The 21097-nt window shown below is 42.7% G+C and overlaps 1 protein-coding gene across 2 annotated transcripts in view; it reads right to left on the reverse strand.

Moving 5' to 3' along the window:
- Positions 1 to 21097, reverse strand: part of si:dkey-56e3.3 (zinc finger protein 252) — a 45465-nt gene that overhangs the window by 5839 nt on the left and 18529 nt on the right. Inside the window, exons 1-5 of one of the 2 annotated variants that reach the window (XM_060926662.1) lie at positions 13904 to 14090; positions 10725 to 10825; positions 2804 to 2915; positions 2296 to 2339; positions 1985 to 2057 (exon numbers count right to left, since the gene is read on the reverse strand). In XM_060926662.1, coding sequence (XP_060782645.1) covers positions 1985 to 2057; positions 2296 to 2339; positions 2804 to 2915; positions 10725 to 10825; positions 13904 to 14009 — 436 coding nt within the window. In that variant the 5' untranslated portion in view covers positions 14010 to 14090. Of the gene's footprint in view, positions 1 to 1984; positions 2058 to 2295; positions 2340 to 2803; positions 2916 to 10724; positions 10826 to 13903; positions 14091 to 21097 lie in introns of those variants that run through there. The other variant, XM_060926661.1, reaches the window with a different exon arrangement.

The following is a 21097-nucleotide window of genomic DNA, read 5'->3' on the forward strand; positions in this document are numbered from 1 at the left end:
ACTTTTTTGAAATTGGGGTTGTGCATGTACCTTATACACACACAATATATATAAAAAAAAAAAATTATATATATATACACATACACACACACAGTGGGGCAAAAAAGTATTTAGTCAGTCACCAATTGTGCAAGTTCTCCCACTTAAAAAGATGAGAGAGGCCTGTAATTTTCATCATAGGTACACTTCAACTATGAGAGACAGAATGGGGGGAAAGAATCCAGGAAATCACATTGTAGGATTTTTAATGAATTAATTGGTAAATTCCTCGGTGAAATAAGTATTTGGTCACCTACAAACAAGCAAGATTTCTGGCTCTCACAGACCTGTAACAACTTCTTTAAGAGGCTCCTCTGTCCTCCACTCGTTACCTGTATTAATGGCACCTGCTTGAACTCGTTATCAGTATAAAAGACACCTGTCCACAACCTCAAACAGTCACACTCCAAACTCCACTATGGCCAAGACCAAAGAGCTGTCAAAGGACACCAGAAACAAAACTGTAGACCTGCACCAGGCTGGGAAGACTGAATCTGCAATAGGTAAGCAGCTTGGTGTGAAGAAATCAACTGTGGGAGCAATTATTAGAAAACAGAAGACATACAAGACCACTGATAATCTCCCTCGATCTGGGGCTCCACGCAAGATCTCACCCCATGGGGTCAAAATGATCACAAGAACGGTGAGCAAAAATCCCAGAACCACACGGGGGGACCTAGTGAATGACCTGCAGAGAGCTGGGACCAAAGTAACAAAGGCTACCATCAGTAACACACTACGCCGCCAGGGACTCAAATCCTGCAGTGCCAGACGTGTCCCCCTGCTTAAGCCAGTACATGTCCAGGCCCGTCTGAAGTTTGCTAGAGAGCATTTGGATGATCCAGAAGAGGATTGGGAGAATGTCATATGGTCAGATGAAACCAAAATAGAACTTTTTGGTAAAAACTCAACTTGTCGTGTTTGGAGGAGAAAGAATGCTGAGTTGCATCCAAAGAACGCCATACCTACTGTGAAGCATGGGGGTGGAAACATCATGCTTTGGGGCTGTTTTTCTGCAAAGGGACCAGGACGACTGATCCGTGTAAAGGAAAGAATGAATGGGGCCATGTATCGTGAGATTTTGAGTGAAAACCTCCTTCCATCAGCAAGGGCATTGAAGATGAAACGTGGCTGGGTCTTTCAGCAAGACAATGATCCCAAACACACCGCCCGGGCAACGAAGGAGTGGCTTCGTAAGAAGCATTTCAAGGTCCTGGAGTGGCCTAGCCAGTCTCCAGATCTCAACCCCATAGAAAATCTTTGGAGGGAGTTGAAAGTCCGTGTTGCCCAGCGACAGCCCCAAAACATCACTGCTCTAGAGGAGATCTGCATGGAGGAATGGGCCAAAATACCAGCAACAGTGTGTGAAAACCTTGTGAAGACTTACAGAAAACGTTTGACCTCTGTCATTGCCAACAAAGGGTATATAACAAAGTACTGAGATGAACTTTTGTTATTGACCAAATACTTATTTTCCACCATAATTTGCAAATAAATTCTTTAAAAATCCTACAATGTGATTTCCTGGATTCTTTCCCCCCATTCTGTCTCTCATAGTTGAAGTGTACCTATGATGAAAATTACAGGCCTCTCTCATCTTTTTAAGTGGGAGAACTTGCACAATTGGTGACTGACTAAATACTTTTTTGCCCCACTGTGTGTGTGTGTGTGTGTGTGTGTGAGAGAGAGAGATATATATAAAATAAACAACAACAACAACAACAAAAAAAACCCCACAAAACTGTTGTGTAAAACCAATTTTGGACAGGCCACGCCCACAGGCACCAGCAGCAGCCATCAATATACATGCGTAAGCGATAAACTACAAGTGATGCGAGCGATGGAGCGATGCGCTGTGTGGACGCAGGGTAAAAAAAGCATTTATTAGAATTCCTGGTGACTGATGATGCGTGCTTGGTGGCATTTTTATTTTCCTTGTCATTACCATCGTGTGCTGTTGCTGCGTCTCCTCTCTCCTCACATTGTTCTTTCTTCAGATCCTCATGTTCTTCATCTGACTAAAACACACAGAGTGCTGATTACCTCCTGAGGGGAACTTTTAATCATGCAAAGTTAAAGCTATGAGTGTGGGCGGAGTCAAGCTGGTTGCTCTGGATGACAAAAAAGGTGTTTAATGAATAAATATCAACAGTGAGTGGCTTATGCATTCAGGTTAACTTGCAGTGCATTATGGGTAACAATGTTTAAACTCTCACTGTGTGTGTGTGTGTGTGTGTGTGTGTCTGTCTCTCTAACCTCCTGTTGTTGGAGAGAGTCGTGCTGCAGGATGTTTTCTCTGCCTGGAATCACACGGAGAACACACTCGTTAACACCATGGCTAGTGTTCATGTTTAAGTGTTCGGTGCTGAACTAATACTAATGCAGAAGCTATACTAACCATCCCAGTGTAAAGCAATTATGATCTTGAAAATTCAGTATAAATACAGAGTGAACAGAAGATAAACTTGTTAATTTTCTTTTTTATCAGCTGATATGTCTTTTATCAGCTGATGTGTCCGAAGGCGATGTGTCAATCCAGACAGGAAGGCCACGCCTTTGGACACATCAGCTGATAAAAGATGTGTCACCAATAACATCCGGTGACACTCTGAGGAAGACGACAGTCGTACGTCGAAACATGTCAGGTAAACAAACCTAAAAAAATTAGATGTCTGATAAAAAAAGAAAAAACTAACAATATAAGACATAATGAATGTAATCGAAGGAAGATAAACTTGTGTGCGCGCGTGCGTGCGTGTTGTACTTGTGTCTCCGGTCTCCGTGTCTTGCACTTTACTGACGCTCTCTGTTCTCTCCTGTTTCAGCTCGAGAATGTCCGAATGTCCATCCTGCTCCACACACTCTATCACACACTCCTATTCACACACACACACACACACACACACGAATTACAAATCTACACAAGCTGTCTCCGGTATTTAGGAAAAAACTGTTGAGGAGCAATAGAGTTCAGACTAGGTAATTTGATGATCTCATATTGTGGATGATCTTAATTTGGCATATGATCATCTTTTTAGAGGAATCATACAGATCGGGTCAATACCTAAACAAATAAAACAGCACAGTCCAAGCTTTCCTAATCCCTAAATCATCAGCATCATCATCTGACCTCCAGCAGGTCGGTGACTTGCAGAGAGATCTTTGCCCAAGCTAACTGCCGGTCATAGCTGCCTTAAGGTGGTCAGTCAGAAGGCCTGCGTACCTGTCAGGTACCATCTTCAGAGCGGTACGCGGCCGGTCAACCTTGCACTTTGCGTCAGGCTCCCAGAGCAACACTTGTGCTGTAGGCTGGTTATGCCATATAACATGACCAAAGAGCAAGGCATCGTTTCCTGATGATACAGGAGAGGCAGGGTACATTGCCATAGAGCTGATCATTAGACCAGCAATCACACCAGGATATGTTTAGGACTCTTTGCAGCATCCAAGTATAGATACCATCCAGGGACTTTTCCTGAGCTTTAATAATAATAATAATAAAATTCAATTTATATAGCGCCTTTCTCAAAACTCAAAGGTCACTTTACAATTAAAGGGGGAAGAAAAAAAAAAAGTCCACCAAATAAAGGTCAGGATGTCATTCCAATGGTGTAGCAGCCACAGTTCCACCAAAAGGCGCACGAAAACAAGTCCCACACCGCCAGCACAGCCGCCGCGCAACATCACTCGGAACACTGTGCCATGGATCCACAAAGTGAGCACAGATGTACCGCCACGCAGGGCGCTGGTATGTCCCAAACCGCCTGCACAGCTGCCGCGATGCCACAGAGCAACATTGCTTGGAACATCACGCCAAGCACTAAAGCACTGGACAACCACGACATTAAAACGAGCAATGAGCTCACTGCAATCCATAGCTAGGAGCACAGGCATCACCCACGGCAAACCAAGGCCTGGAGGGAACTGACGCCCAAAACTGGGTCCGGAGCTACACCACCACCAGCAGACAAAAACACTCAAAAGAAAACATCAAACTACACAAACACAAAAAAGAAAAACAAAAGAGAAAATAAAATAAAAAATACAAAGCTCCGGTGAGAAGCAGCAGCCAGAATGTGCACGGTGTACTCTCAACCGGAAACGGAAATGAGCTTTAGTCAATGATCAAGATTCTGAGCCAAATAACAGTATGGACTCGAACACTTTAAAAATTCTGATCTTAGATTCCCTGATTGGAGATGTGGCCCAAACATTGTTTAAGGGCACCTCATGCTTTGGCTTTTTTTGGCTCGTCCAGGCTTTAGAGCAGGTTAGTGAGCGTGAGAACAGTGTAGTTTCTGTTAGGGAAAGTCTGGACGCCCTAGGTGGAGTTAGCAATCCCCCAACTCCGGCATTAGAGCCCTTACAGCGGGGCGAATGGGTGACGGCTCGGCGGCATAAGCGTAGAGCCAAAGCTACCGCTGAGGCTCGCCCACGGGAGCACCACTCCTCTCCGCGTCACGTGTCGAACAGGTTTGCTCTCCTTAGTGATGCACCCACTGAGAAACCTGAAAGAGCTCTGGTTATAGGGGACTCTATCATACGGCACGTGAAATTAGCTCAGCCTTTAGGGGCACCAGCAGCTTTAGTCAGGTGTATACCGGGAGCCAGGGCGCCGGACATAGCAGGTAATCTTAGGGTCCTAGGCAAGCACAGGTTCTCAAAGATAGTTATCCATGCAGGAGCTAATGATAGTAACCTCAGACTGACGAAGGCGTATAAGAGTAACTTTGTAGAGGTGTTTAAATTAGCGAAGGCGATGTCCGATGCTGTAGTATGCTCTGGCCCCATCCCAATGCGGCGTGGCGATGTAGCTTACAGCAGGTTATGGTCGCTGAACTGCTGGTTGTCCAGGTGGTGCTCTGAAAACAGTGTGGGCTTTATAGATAATTGGGCTAATTTTGAGGGCACTGCTGGCCTGTTAGGGCGGGACGGGATCCATCCCACTCGGGAAGGTGCTGCTCTCATTTCCTGCAGCATAGGTCATAGTCTCAGAACAGGCCTAGTTAATTTCTGACAATCCAGAGCCAAGGCCAGGGAGCAGACAAACAGGCTAAACCGACTGTCTGCTAGCTGCACAGAGTCGTCACTCAGGGCCCACTACATCGAGACTGTGTCTGTTCCCCGAGCTCAACAAAATGGTAGAAATTTTCAGAGAGTTTGTTCCAGTAACCTAATCAATATAAAATTAGATCAGACTGACTGTACAGCTGCTGCCAGCACCTTTGATCTAAAGGTGGGGCTATTAAATATTAGATCTCTTACATCTAAAGCGCTAATGGTTAATGAACTCATTACTGATCAGGAGTTTAATGTACTGTGTTTAACAGAAACATGGATTAAGCCTAATGAATATATAGCATTAAATGAAGCGAGTCCTCCTGGATACAGTTATATACACCAGCCTCGTCTAACTGGCAGAGGAGGAGGCGTCGCGGTTATTTATAATGATTATCTAGGTGTAACACACAAACCTGGTTATAAATTTAATACATTTGAAGTTCTTCATACTCATATAATGTATGTAGCCTCGAAAAATAAGTCTACTCAGTTAATTCCATTGCTTATTATTTACAGGCCCCCGGGGCCATATTCTGAGTTTCTTTCTGAATTTGCAGATTTTATCTCAGATCTGGTTATTTCCTTAGACAAAGCTTTAGTTGTCGGAGATTTTAATATTCACTTCGATAACCCAGAAGACCCTTTAAAAACAGCGTTTGTGTCCATCTTAGACTCAGTAGGGATTAAGCAGAATGTCATAGGACCGACCCATAATGGTGGTCACACCCTCGATCGAATACTAACATTCAGATTAAACGTAGACAATATAGTCATACTTCCACAGTCTGAAGTTATCTCAGATCATTATCTCATCTCATTCAAAATATGTCTGAGTAATAATATATGCACCTCACCACGCTACTGTATTAAACGTACTTTCACGTCAACTACTGCACAGAGCTTTATAAATGATCTCCCAGAGTTATCAACTTTGATTGGGTCACTGTCAGCCCCTGCAGAACTTGATCAGGCAACTGAATGCTGAGAGTCAAAGTTCCACCATACTTTAGATAATGTAGCTCCTCTTAAAAGGAAAATGGTCAGAGACAAAAAATTAGCACCCTGGTATAATGATGACACTCGCACTTTAAAACAGACCACTCGAAAATTGGAACGTAAATGGCGTCAAACAAAATTGGTAGTGTTCAAATTAGCGTGGAAGGAGAGCTTCCTGAAGTATAGAAAAGCTCTTAGTGCTGCGAGATCAACATATCTCTCCTCCCTAATAGAAGATAACAAAAATAATCCTAGATTCCTATTTAATACTGTAGCAAAATTAACCAGGAATAAGTCCACTATAGACACATGCACACCTGCAGTATGTAGTAGCAACGACTTCATGAATTTTTTTAATGACAAAATTGAGAATATCCGACAAAAAATTCAAACTACTAATTTAAGGTTAGACAATGAAAGTGACCTTGTAGTTAACAATATAACTGTATCAGATCATCAGTTAGAATGTTTTACTCCCCTAAAAGAAACTGAATTACTTTCATTAATCTCTACATCAAAAGCCTCAACTTGCGTACTAGATCCCTTACCTACACATCTATTCAAACAGATAATGCCTGGAGTAATTGAACCGCTTCTAAAAATAATAAATTCTTCTCTTAGGATTGACTATGTACCCAAATCCTTTAAACTAGCAGTTATCAAACCCCTGATTAAAAAAACCTGACCTTGATCCCTGTCAGCTGTCCAATTATCGGCCGATATCAAACCTCCCCTTTATCTCCAAGATCCTTGAAAAAGCTGTGGCACAGCAGTTATGCTCATATTTACATAGGAATAACATCCATGAAATGTATCAGTCAGGATTTAGACCTCATCATAGCACAGAGACAGCTCTGGTTAAAGTAGTAAACGACCTACTGTTGGCGTCTGATCAGGGCTGTGTCTCGCTGCTTGTGTTGCTTGACCTTAGTGCAGCATTTGATACCATTGATCATTCCATTCTTCTGGATAGACTAGAAAATGTTGTGGGAGTTAAGGGAACGGCCCTCTCCTGGCTCAGGTCTTATCTAACTGATCGTTATCAGTATGTTGATATAAATGGTGATATTTCTAGACGTACCGAGGTAAAGTTTGGTGTTCCACAAGGTTCTGTCTTGGGTCCACTGCTTTTTTCTCTATATATGTTACCTCTGGGCGATATTATTCGTAAACATTGTATTAGTTTCCACTGTTATGCTGATGACACACAGTTGTATGTCTCTGCAAAACCTGATGAGAGACACCAGCTTAATAGAATTGAGGAATGTGTTAAGGACATTAGACACTGGATGCTTATTAATTTCCTTCTGCTTAACCCTGACAAGACTGAAGTACTTGTACTCGGACCACATACAGCTAGAAGTAAGTTTTCTGATTACACAGTAACTCTGGATGGCCTTTCTGTTTCTTCACGTGCAGCAGTAAAAGACCTCGGAGTGATTATTGACCCCAGTCTTTCATTCGAAACTCACATTGATAACATCACCCGGATAGCTTTCTTTCATCTCAGAAATATTGCAAAGATAAGAAATTTAATGTCATTGCATGATGCAGAAAAACTAGTCCATGCTTTCGTTACCTCCAGGTTGGATTATTGTAATGCCTTACTGTCTGGATGTTCCAATAAGTGCATAAATAAGCTCCATTTAGTTCAAAATGCCGCAGCAAGAGTCCTAACTAGAACTAGAAAATATGACCACATCACCCCTGTCTTATCCACACTGCATTGGCTCCCAATCAAATTTCGTATTGATTATAAAATACTACTATTGACCTTTAAAGCACTAAATGGTCTCGCACCACAGTACCTGAGTGAACTTCTGCTCCTCTATGACCCGCCACGCCTACTTAGATCAAAAGGTGCAGGCTATCTGCTGGTACCTCGTATAGTGAAGGCTACATCAGGGGGCAGAGCCTTTTCTTACAAAGCCCCACTGTTATGGAACAGCCTTCCAAGTAATGTTCGGGAATCAGACACAGTCTCAGCATTTAAGTCTCGGCTGAAAACATATCTGTTTAGTCAAGCCTTGTGTTAATGGTGTTTATGAGGTAAAGGAGTAGATCTGGAGGGTCCTCAGACATAGTGTGTTTTGGTAAACTGAGATGTATGGATGCTGTCAGTCCCCACTCGCTTGCTCACTCGAGTTTGTTGACGGTGTAGTGGCTGGCTGCTTTATGTCCCGGGGCTCCCTCATGCCTGTGTTACCTTCTGGCGCTCTCCTTTTAGTTATGCTGTCATAGTTAGTTGCCGGAGTCCCTGCTTGTACTCGGTGCAATATGTATACTGTTCCTACTTATTCAGGTGACATTGGGCATACCTAACCACCTGTGTTTTCTTTCTCCCCCCCCCACTCCAAATCTGTCCCTCTGAGTTACATGGAGTCAACAGGAAATCTTTTGGTGGAGACGGTGGGGACCTCGACTGGCTATCGTAGCCTGCAGGGAATCGGCCGTCAGACATTCTGTCGCATGTCCCAGACCCGGTGAAATGTAACTGAATTGTCTTGGCCAGGCCTAAGGGTCCCATCTCATCATTGCTGAGGAGTGTGCTCCCATCACCCAATCAAGCATCCAGCCAGAGCAGGTCATGATATATTTTACCATATTAACATGCCATTGTTGTGTGTTATGCCTGATGTAAAGACTCTCGTCTCTGCGAGCCTACCACACAGATTTAATACTTGTCATTTTTAGGGCATACCTAACAACGTGTTTTCTTTCTCTCTCTCTCCCCCCCCCCCCCATCTGTCCCTCTGAGTTACATGTTGATCCTGGGATTGAGATGCTGGCCTCTTCTGCCCCTCGGACCTGCTTGATCCATCCTGGTGCCCTGTGTCTGGTCGGAGTTTTATCGCCCCACTCCTGTGAAGGACGGCCCCATGAGGACAGTTGAGGGTTATACCTGTTAAAACTGTTAATATTATAGTCAGGCTGTTTGTTGTTGCCCAAATGAGGATGGGTTCCCTTTTGAGTCTAGTTCCTCTCGAGGTTTCTTCCTCATGTCGTCTGAGGGAGTTTTTCCTTGCCACCGTCGCCACAGGCTTGCTCATTGGGGATAGATTAGGGATAAAATTAGCTCATGTTTTAAGTCGTTCAAATTCTGTAAAGCTGCTTTGCGACAATGTTTATTGTTAAAAGCGCTGTACAAATAAACTTGATTTGACTTTTCAACTTTCAACATTATTGGGCATACTTGTCCAGCTGCTTAGGTACTTAAAATCATTGACTTTCACTATACTCAATTTGTCAAGAGAATGAAGGAGGTTGTTAGTTGAGGGGTTCAGGTGCATCAGTTTGGATTTCTTTGCATTTAGCTGGAGCCCAACAGCCTGAGAAGCCAATTTGACACGATGAAGAGCCTCGGCAGAACCGATGGTGTCTTCAAGGAGTGCAAGGTCATTGGCAAAGTCAAGGTCAGCAAAACGGACTGCAGGGTGAAGGGAGCTTCATCTACACCTTAGGGTTAGGCCGTGGTTAGGACTGAGAGCTACACGTAGGGCCTAATCCAAGACGGTGATGAAGAGCAAGGGGGCTAGTGGATCCCCTTTTAGCACGATGGAGTTGATGGAAAACTCAGTTTCACCATCTGGGGTGACAACAGCAGCTGAGCTCTTAATGTGCATCGTCTTGGTAGCTTCTTCGATAATCAGAGGGATTTCATATGCACAAAGGATGGAGAACACAGTGTCACGTCGGATGGAATCAAATGCCTTTAGAAGTCTAACAAGGCTACCACACCCTCCTTTTGGTGATTCAGAAGTTCTTCGATGATGCGTCGGAGAGCTAGGATTTGTGAGGCAGTTGACGGAAGGCATTCTGGTTTGGGTGTAGGAAGCTGTCCATTAAGGGCCTCACTTTATTAAGCAGAAGTCTGTTATAGACTTTAGAGGTTACTTGTGTGAGGGAAATACCTCTGTAGTCATCAGGCAACATCAGGTTATCCTTCTGGGGGTTGGTATAATGCCAGACAGACCCCACTCTTTTGGCTGGGTCCTTGCAAGGTATCATTGCAGAATACGTAAAGAATCTTTCTGACATTAGGAAGTCTCCAAAGCTCGATAGGGAGGCTGTCCAGTCCAGGTGCTTTTCTGAGTCTCACATGTTTTACTGCTGTATCAAACTCAGACTCACGGAATGGACCGGTTTCAATTTCTTTGCCAGTTTCGAATATTTATCCCCACGAACTAAGTAAAAGTATGCTTGGTTGTGACATAATAAGGATGACATTCAGTGGATACTCTACACAACTTAGAAGTGTAACTCATTTTGTAAACAGAAGCATAGCGGATGAAGACTAGTGGTGAGAGAGCAAGAGGACCAACATCCTGAAAGAAGAGTCAAAGCAGAACTTTCAGACTAAAATCAGATCGAAAACAAGATACACAGATTCGTGAGTTGGGCCTTTAACCTGGAGTTAATGCGACAGGCTTTCTATCCAGGCAACCATATGCACAGCTAATTATGTGACACACGAGTGCAACAAAATCTGTGGCGAGAAATGTGATTCAGATCATGATTCTGGTCCAAAAGATCCTCCTATGATCATTTGGCCCCTAAATAGAGGGACACAAGAGTGTGTCATTGTGCTTATTATTGCTGTCCATCTGTGTGTGTGTGTGTGTGTGTACCTGTTGAGCAGGTGTGTGTGTTACAGGATCATGCGGTGGCATTTCCTCAGTGAGGCACCGTTCACTCTCCACTGCATCGATCTTCACCCGCACCTTCCCACCTATAATACACAATTAACATGCTTAACTCTCTCTCACTCTCACACACACACACACACACACACAACCAGATTAGTGGGGGTGATGGTGCTGTAACTCCTGGGAAGTCCACCAGGGGGCACCGAGGGACAGGCACTGACTCAAAGGCATTCGGACACATCTATGGTCGACACAAATGATTTTCAAGCGAGTACGTTACAAAAAACAAGACGTATTAATCAGCATCCTCGCCTGTGATCGCTGTTTTGGGGTTTCTTCCCAATTTGTAATGGCAATTCTGACTGGCTCGCTTCAGGTGCGCGTGTGCATTTGCGCTTTTCGTCACTTTAAGTGGTCACTGGTGCCCTCTATGTTTTCCCAGGTTGACTTCAAGACGTCCACACACACACACAAATACACATACATACACATACGTGTGTGTGTGTGTGTGTGTGTGTGCGCACACGCGTCTGTGTAAAAAAGCTAATGGTAAGTATATTCAATGAATGGAAAGATATTCTTGTGTCTCAAATAGGAAACCACACTATAAAGGTTGTTTAATTTCCTCCTAAATGCAATGGCAAACTGAATGATGACAGTACAGACTCCTGTTTTTAGTTTTATAATTCATCTTTGCAATATTGCTAGTCATTGTTATAGGCAACAACACAGTGCGTTTTGTGTCCTAAACTCTATAGAAAAAAAGATGCATTACGTACTCATACCGTATGCAAGTCTTACGTATATGATATTGATGCATGTTTCATGTTTTCAGGGCTTGACTTGTTCTTCTATTGCAGAAATAAATATTGTTTTTAAAAACAAATGTTGCCTTGAACCGTGTACTTGAAAACTTGCCAAAATACCGCAAAATTTTAGGGCAAAAGGAAATTCAAGGGGTCAAAAAAAATTTGAGGCCATTTGCCCTGCAGGGCAAAAGGTGTCAAAAGTTAATGTGGAGGCCTGTTAGTGTAACAGCGGCCCAGAAAACCGCCGCTAAAGCAGCACATTGCTCCTTGCACAGCCGCTCCCACGGTGCTGAAGAAACAGCGGCGCTTCATTACCATTGTTTTGGATGGCCCGAGACAGCGTCCCCAAGGGGCAGAGCCCACTGATCACACGGAGCTAGAGTGGCATAATCAGGGCCTTGTTTCACCATCCTTGGGCAGCCAGGGGAGTATAAACAGGTGCCACACAAAACACCGGTCAGAGTGTTTCCACGTGAGAACTCATCCGCCGTCTATGCTCAGGCAACCTTGCGGACGCCAAAGACGAGGACAATGAGCTTGAGCTCCGCAGACATTACGCCAATGATCTGCACCACCACCAGAACGCTGGCAGGATACAACGCAGCCTGCCCCCGCCAGTGACCTCACCTGAGGTATCGAACACATTTAAAGACGGTTAATCCAAAGCATCTCCTTACAACCCTGATTCCAAAAAAGTTGGGACAGGGGCAATAAGAGGCTGGAAAAGTTAAAGGTACAAAAAAGGAACAGCTGGAGGACCAAATTGCAACTCATTAGGTCAATTGGCAATAGGTCATTAACATGACTGGGTATAAAAAGAGCATCTTGGAGTGGCAGCTGCTCTCAGAAGTAAAGATGGGAAGAGGATCACCAATCCCCCTAATTCTGCGCCGACAAATAGTGGAGCAATATCAGAAAGGAGTTCGACAGTGTAAAATTGCAAAGAGTTTGAACATATCATCATCTACAGTGCATAATATCATCAAAAGATTCAGAGAATCTGGAAGAATCTCTGTGCGTAAGGGTCAAGGCCGGAAAACCATACTGGGTGCCCGTGATCTTCGGGCCCTTAGACGGCACTGCATCACATACAGGCATGCTTCTGTATTGGAAATCACAAAATGGGCTCAGGAATATTTCCAGAGAACATTATCTGTGAACACAATTCACCGTGCCATCCGCCGTCGCCAGCTAAAACTCTATAGTTCAAAGAAGAAGCCGTATCTAAACACGATCCAGAAGCGCAGACGTCTTCTCTGGGCCAAGGCTCATTTAAAATGGACTGTGGCAAAGTGGAAAACTGTTCTGTGGTCAGACGAATCAAAATTTGAAGTTCTTTATGGAAATCAGGGACGCCGTGTCATTCGGACTAAAGAGGAGAAGGACGACCCGAGTTGTTATCAGCGCTCAGTTCAGAAGCCTGCATCTCTGATGGTATGGGGTTGCATTAGTGCGTGTGGCATAGGGCTGGATATCACCAGATACCTCACGATACTATGGCGATATTTTGCCCACGATAACGATAATATCACGGTACAGCGATTCTGCGATAATCGATATATTGCAAGAAATTTCAACCACATCACGATATCTGTGTCACTGAAGAAAATCAGAATTTATTGACCACTGTAAAATTACATTTCACATACATAACTACACACTCTTGCCAGACATATATTTGTCTCTATTCCACTGCTGGCAAAACCAAGAGTTGCTTCACTACAACATACAGAAAATTCCCATTTCTGTGCTAGTATTATCAACTTTTCTGTAAGCATGGACACATCAGTGCTGCTTAACAAGCAGAATCAAATTGTTTTATGAAAACTTAAAACTTGCACTGCAGACTGCACATACATTTCAGTGCTAACACTAATATCAATTTGTTCTTTGTAAACTTGAGAACATATACCTGAGAACATTTAACTTGTGCTTATTTTGCAGGAACACCACACTGTCTGGAACACATTGAAAAGTGCAGTGGGCATCTTAGTCTCCCTGAGCACAATTATGAAACACAGTGCAGTGTGGGTCAGTGTCCACACACTGAAACTGAACTGAAACCTCAGTGAATCATGTTTCTTCTGAACTTTGAGTAAATACTCAAAATGAAATGCAGTGTCTCACACACACTAAAACTGAAAATGCAAAATAAAGTGCAGCTTCTTGCCTTTGGCCTTAAATGACAAAATTAAGTTCACAGTTACAGTAAGTCACACATCACTGAAGTAGACGGGAGGACTTTGGCGCTGTCCAGTGTAGTTTGCTTCGGGTCGGGTTTCGGTGGCTCCGGCTGAGCTAATATGTCGGGGTGGTGTCGTGCTAAGTAAGTTTGCAAGTTTGTTGTGTTACCTGAATATCTAATTGGAGCAAAACAGGTTTTGCAGCGTGCATACTCTTTGTCCAGCTCACTGTTTTTTTTCTCCTTTCCTTTGGAATCCAAAGTGCCTCCAAACATCTGCTTTAAAGTTCGGCAGCGTCTCTAGGTTTACGTTAACAGCCATGCTTGCTTGTTTTTTTTTTCCTCACTGCAACCACCGGGAAAAAAAGAGAAGACGAAGAGTGCCTTGCAGTGAGGGAGCGGCACAGCGACACCTCGCGGAGCGGAGGTGCGGAAGTTGGACTGGATTTACAACCCGTCTGAAACATGATTTATTATTTGAAAAAATATCGATATTCAAATTGAGTATCGATATTGAATTGGAAGACAAAGTATCGCGATATATTGCCGTATCGATATTTTTGCACACCCCTAGTGTGGCATGGGCAGCTTACACATCTGGAAAGACACCATCAATGCTGAAAGGTATATCCAGGTTCTAGAGCAACATATGCTCCCATCCAGACGACGTCTCTTTCAGGGAAGACCTTGCATTTTCCAACATGACAATGCCAAACCACATACTGCATCAATTACAGCATCATGGCTGCGTAGAAGAAGGGTCCGGGTACTGAACTGGCCAGCCTGCAGTCCAGATCTTTCACCCATAGAAAACATTTGGCGCATCATAAAACGGAAGATACGACAAAAAAAGACCTAAGACAGTTGAGCAACTCGAATCCTACATTAGACAAGAATGGGTTAACATTCCTCTCCCTAAACTTGAGCAACTTGTCTCCTCAGTCCCCAGACGTTTACAGACTGTTGTAAAGAGAAAAGGGGATGTCTCACAGTGGGAAACATGGCCTTGTCATGAAAAAAAAAAAAGTCACCTAATTTTTCTCTTTAAATGATACATTTTCTCAGTTTAAACATTTGATGTGTCATCTATGTTCTATTCTGAATAAAATATGGAATTCTGAAATTTCCACATCATTGCATTCTATTTTTATTTACAATTTGTACTTTGTTCCAACTTTTTTGGAATCGGGGTTGTACATGACTCTCAGTGATAAAAACATAACTCCTGGATTCATCATGTAAAGAACACCACTGATCAGTGTGGGAAATAAGGACTTTTAAGCAGACTGTCACACAATAGACGAGTCTGAAATGTTGTCTGTCCATTGAAATTTCAGCCTGTCCAAATGACAGGCCAAAGGCCCAGAACAATGTGGCCAGGGGTCCGGAGCCCACCTTAGGGTCCCAGAAGCTGAAGGGCTTTAGATGCCTGGAGATGCTTCTCAGCTATTTCCAGGCACATTTCTGTGATCTTAGTTGCTAATTACACTACAAACTGAATATACTTTACAAGGACATGTCAGAAGATGCAAGAAAAACATGTTTAAAGTTCTACCCAAGCAAACAGTAGCACACACCAGTTACTTCCATGTCTAGAAAAGAGTCTGGGGGCCCAAGGATGTTCCAGAACTTACTGGGACTCGTACAGTATATTGGTACTATATTAATACTCATGTTGACGCATGCTGTCAACAATGACTATTTTATACGATGTTTATACAAAGTCTATAAGACATTTAGTAATTAACAATACAACGATTCTTACAGAGAGTTAAAATGTTCAATACAAGATTCCGAGTAACTTTGTAACAAAATGATTTTTAAAATGACTCAAAACTAGACATGGTCATATCATTTGGTATTCAAACTAAAATCTGTTGGACTAGAACTTAGAAAATAGAAGAAAATAAAAACTCTTAAAATATAAAATCTACATCCTACAAAGCATATGACTGTCTGTCTGTCTGTCTGCCTGTCTTTCTTATTATGAATAGAAAAAAAAATGCACAGAATAACAACAACCACTGATTGACAGTTTGGCACTTAACCTAATACTGTACTCAGGTGTACCCCAGAGCGATTTTGCGTGGTGGGGCCAACAAGCTTTAAATTTGCCGACACGCTATTTTTTTTGCTCCGACACTCACTGAAAACTGCCCTGTCAACTCTCACGACTTTGCTGTGAAACTCAGGATGTTTTTGCACTGAATCACGTAGTGAAAGGACGCTCGTGATTGGTCGACTTCCTGCAGTCGACCAATGAAATCGCGTCTCACTTTGTCTTCATTTCCATGTTACTGACACGTGACAAAAATGAGTGACCGCAATTCTGGATCATAGAGCACTCCAAGTTCTAAAAAACAGAAAATTTCCAAGTATCAAAGTGCAGTTAAGTGTGATACAAAGTTTAATTCCAACTGGACCAAAATCTAGCCATGCGTCATCACCGATTCAGTGAGCAAGCACCGTTTCCAGCAGGAGGATCAGTTGTAAACACCAAGACCTTCGAGATGTTGAACTTCACACACAAAGAAAGTGTCAAAGATCTTGAAAAAGTGAGATCGTTGTCAGGATCACCCTTGCCCACATTTGCAGCACAGACTTCGGTCAGCAAGAAGGTATATATTTTATCGTGTTTGGAAAAAAAGTTAAATGTGCCTTGTTTCAGTTAATCTAAGCTCAATTAGATCTGTTTGCAAAGTTGCTAAGTTAAAGTAAAATAGCAGCTCATTTTGAACTGTCCCACAGATATGTTCTCAAAGGTAAAGCCAATTTTTTTTCCACAGGAACTCTGCATGCTGTTTGGTGTTTATTATTGTTACAATAGGAGCCGAGCGAGTCTGTGTTGGTGACAGGAAATAATAAAAATGAGCACGTAAATGTATAACTATATAATTGGAAGTTATTAATATACATCATTGTCAATGGTTTTGGGATTGTTCGTGATGGTATTACTTTGAGTAATTCACTTTTATATTCCTTTAATGTTATCTTTCTAATAATTTATTTAATGTTATAAACTAATGAATATCCATATTAGTGTGGATGGATGTGGCAAGATAGCGCCAGTATGTTTGTCGGCTTCCCGTCAGCCCCATAAGCTCTTGCCTGTGCGATGTGTTCTGTTTGTACTGATCTGGCATTGCGCCGATGCATCTATATGGACTTATGATCGGCAGTTTTTATTGGATCTCAAAAACTCATTGGTGGCCCATTCTAGTGGGTATTCTGCGCCACACAGCAGATGTCATCCCTCATTCATTCACGCCTCTGCAGAGTGTGTTCGTCAGCTACCTTGCTGCATCTCTCACCGCAAGAAACGGCGTAGACTGCGGAGTAAACGCAGAGGCCTCCGAGTGAAGATCAGGAGAGGAGTAAGTGTTTGTCCTGCGCAGCCATTGTCATGTCAGCTAACCGTGGTCTATCCAGTGCGCAAAGATCTCTACCTGGCTCGGCGCTCATGGGACCTGAGATACTCCTGTCACGTAGACCTATCCACTGCTCTGTACCAGAGCCCACTGCTCGACTGCTCTGCTGTGTCGGCTGCGCGTCCGAAGCGGTGGGGTGAATCACCTAAACATCCGCCTGCTGGAATTCTCTCGATGCTGCCAGGCTGCAGCTCACTCAACGGCAAAGGCGGCTTTGGTTAATAGCAGGTCCGTGTCAAACAAGACTTTCATTTTCAATGACTTTTTCTCCCGACGTGATCTGGATTTACGGTTTCTAACCGAGACATAGATTGGCACTGGAGCTGGTGAGTCATCTGTCTTTGGTGAACTCTGTCCAAATGACTGTTCATTCATTAGCACCCCAAGATGCTTTGGAAGAGGTGGCAGAGTAGCTCGTTTTCAGGAATCATTTTAAAATACAAAAAGTCTGTTGCGATCTATTCCTCCTTCGAACTGCAACGCGTGAAAGTGGAATCTTCTACGTCTCCACTGGTTTGTGCACTGATTTACAGGCCTCCCAAACCTGATAAGGACTTTATAATTGAATTTTCTGAACTTCTCTCGAATCTTGTAAACGGTGCATGACTGTCTGTTGCTACGGAGTGATTTTAATATGCATGTTTGTTGTTCAGGCAAACCCTTGGTTAGCGAGTTTTGTGGTGTACTAGATGCCTTTGGTTTGACACAACACAAACAAGGCCACACACATACAGGGTCATACTTTTGACCTTATTTTATCTTATTGGTTCTCTGTTGATAATGATTGACCCTGACAGTTTGACAGCTCTGCAAGGCTGTTTTGACTGTACGGACTGGGAGGTCTTTGACTGTGAGGACTTGGACAATCACGCTGAGACAGTTACAGCCTACATCAACTTCTGCGTGGATAGTCTGATCCCTACGAAAAAAATAAAAATATGTTTGCCAACTCAAAACCATGGACCACAAGTGATATTAAGAAACTGTTGGTGGAAAAAGAGCAGGCGTTTAAAGCAAATGATCAGCGCAGGGGGAAGTTGATTCAAAGGGAGATACAGGCGGAAATTAATCATAGCAAGGGAATATACAAATCAAACATGGAACAACTGTTGCTGAATAACGACTCATGGATGGCGTGGAGAGGAATTAAAACTATGATTGGACAAAGTAATCAGCCAAAAATTCCTGAGCACTCAGTTGAAGAGGCAAATGCCTTGAATAAACATTTCGCTAGATAGGAGAGCGGTCTGCGGCCTTTTCCAAACTGGCTGGACAACGTAACAGAAAGCGCATCAATCAATCAGTGTCTGTAGCAGGGAAGTCGAGCAGGTGTTCTCGCAAGTTAAACCCTGTAAAGTGGCTGGCCCTGACAAACTGCTGAGTATGGTCCTCAGGACAGGTCATGAACAACTCGGCCATGTTTTCTGTGACTTGTTCCAAAAGTCATTGGACACACACATGGTACCTAAAATTTGGAAAACAGCTGAAATTCTGCCTCTGCCGAAAAAAAACAAAACCGTCCATTTTAAATGATTTTAGGCCTGTAGCTCTTACCTCCGTAGCAATGAAGTGTTTGGAGCGGCTCGTTTTGACCCACTTAAAAACAACAACAACAACAACAAAAAAACAAAACAAAACACAGTAACTCAAATGGACACACTTCAGTTTGCATACAGACAGAAAAGGGGTGTGGAAGATGCAATTACTACCATGTTAAATGGAACACACAAGCACTTGGAATTACCTTCATCATATGTACGCATCCTGTTTGCTGATTTTTCATCAGCTTTTAACACTATTCAGTCACACACCCTTATTGAGAAGTCGAGAACAATGGGAATTAGCCATTCACTTTTGAAATGGATTTTTGACTTTTTAACTGACAGAGTCCAATATGTTAAGGCAGGTAATGGTTAGTCATCTGTCATTAGTATAAATAGGGGCATCCCCCAGGGGAGTGTCCGATCGCCCCTATTATATATACTGTACACAAATGACTGTGTGAGCCACATCCCTGAATGCTCTCTTTTTAAGTTTGCTGATGATACGGCCATAGTGGGTTTCTTAACAGGTGATGAGACTGGCTACAGACAGGAAATAGACCAGTTCTATAAATGATGTAATGAAAATTCCTTGATTTTAAATATTTTGAAAACCAAAGAAATGGTTATCAATTTTAGGAAAAGGCCCCCTCTTAAACCAGTTTCTGTACATGGGAGTGATATTGACATAATGGAAGAGTACAAGCACTTGGGTACTATTATAGACAATAAGCTCACATGGAAGGCAAATACTCTTGCAAGATATACAAAGGCACAACAAAGACTATTTTTTAAGGAAACTACGTAGCTTTAAGGCTGATACAGTGATTTTGAGATCGTTTTATTTAACTTTTATACAGAGTGTTGTGACCTTTGTAATTCAGTGTTGGGGGGGGGGTTATCTGTTCAAAACAGGAATATGCTGGATAAGATTACAAAACTTGGTAGGAAAATAACTGGATCAGAAGTGAAAAGTATCATGCAGATTTCTGATGAATACACCATTAATTTGGCCTTGAAGATACTGGATGATCCATCCCACCCCCTCTTCCCTGAGCACTCCCCTCAGGACTCCGTTATAGAATGCCACATGTAAAAACAAACAGAGCTATAACATCTTTTGTGCCAAGGAGCATTCAGCTGCTAAACAGGCTGAATTCAGACAGGTTGACACCATCCTAAAAGTATGCACTTTTTATTTATATATTTTAGATTTGTTTGTTACTCTATGTATTATTGTGCAAGTCTGCATGTTTAAGTGTTGTTTTGTTTTATGTAATTTATGGCTCCTAAGTGCAAGACAAATTCCCCTTGGGGCAATAAAGGTTTCATTCATTCATTTCATTGAGGATGCTACTTTCTCTGATCAGGCTTTCGTCTAAACGGGGGAACAGGGGCGCTGCACCCTCTTACTCTCGGCGTGCGCCCCCTTACCAACTCCGTGAAAACATCCCAGCAACTCCACGTGACAATGTGCCTGATCATCAAATACGTTAGGCCAAAAAAAAAAAAAAAGGTGTTTCCGGTAACATGAAATACTAAAATAAGGTCGGTAGGTAGAAAAGGTTTTTTTTCTTAATTTTTTCGAACAAAATAAATTAAACAAGTAAACATCTTACAAAATAGTATTTTGGCACAGAATCCTTTATACCACACATCATAAAATAAGTGTTTTAAATCTTTAAACGAATAAAAAAAAAAAATTATATCGCGAGAGTTCGAGTTATGATCTACGGAAGCGATATTTCAAGATATTTTCATGTAATAACGTGAAAACACCTTATCAAGAAATAACGTGAAAATAACGTCCTAGGCTAGGCTACTTCCATTAAAAGCAGACGGCCTCGCCTAGCCTACTGTAGAACTTGGGTCGAGCAAAAACATGGCTGAATGACTCCTATTTGTATAAATAGGAGACTACATAGGCGGCAAAATGTAGTGGTGTTTTTCCCTGCCATGGAAGTGCACTTGTATACTGAAAAGGAAGCAATTTGCATTACAGCCTTGAATGAGGATTCAAAATGGCGGCTCGGCTCAGTTTATGCAGGAGGGCTGATAGAAGTGGCGAAACATTTTACTTTTTATCGTTTCTTTCACAACTTGAATGCGTTGAAACAAAAAATTATGACAAACCAACGCCGCTTACACTAAAATATCAAGGGAAATTTGTAATAAAAACTTTACGGTCGGCAATTTCGACGCGGAAATTCTCGATCGGTCGGGTTACCGGAAACACACTTTTTATTTGGCCTTATAATTGCTCCAAAAATATTCCAATCATAGTAGATACACCGCCAGACGGTGCAAAAACAATCCGAATTGGCGTTTTCCACACTGAGGCGCCATGTTGTTGTTTACTTGTCGCGGCTGCGCTCGCGAGATTTGACATGGGTTA

Source organism: Neoarius graeffei, chromosome 7, assembly GCF_027579695.1.
Source record: "Neoarius graeffei isolate fNeoGra1 chromosome 7, fNeoGra1.pri, whole genome shotgun sequence".
Classification (NCBI taxonomy): domain Eukaryota; kingdom Metazoa; phylum Chordata; class Actinopteri; order Siluriformes; family Ariidae; genus Neoarius; species Neoarius graeffei.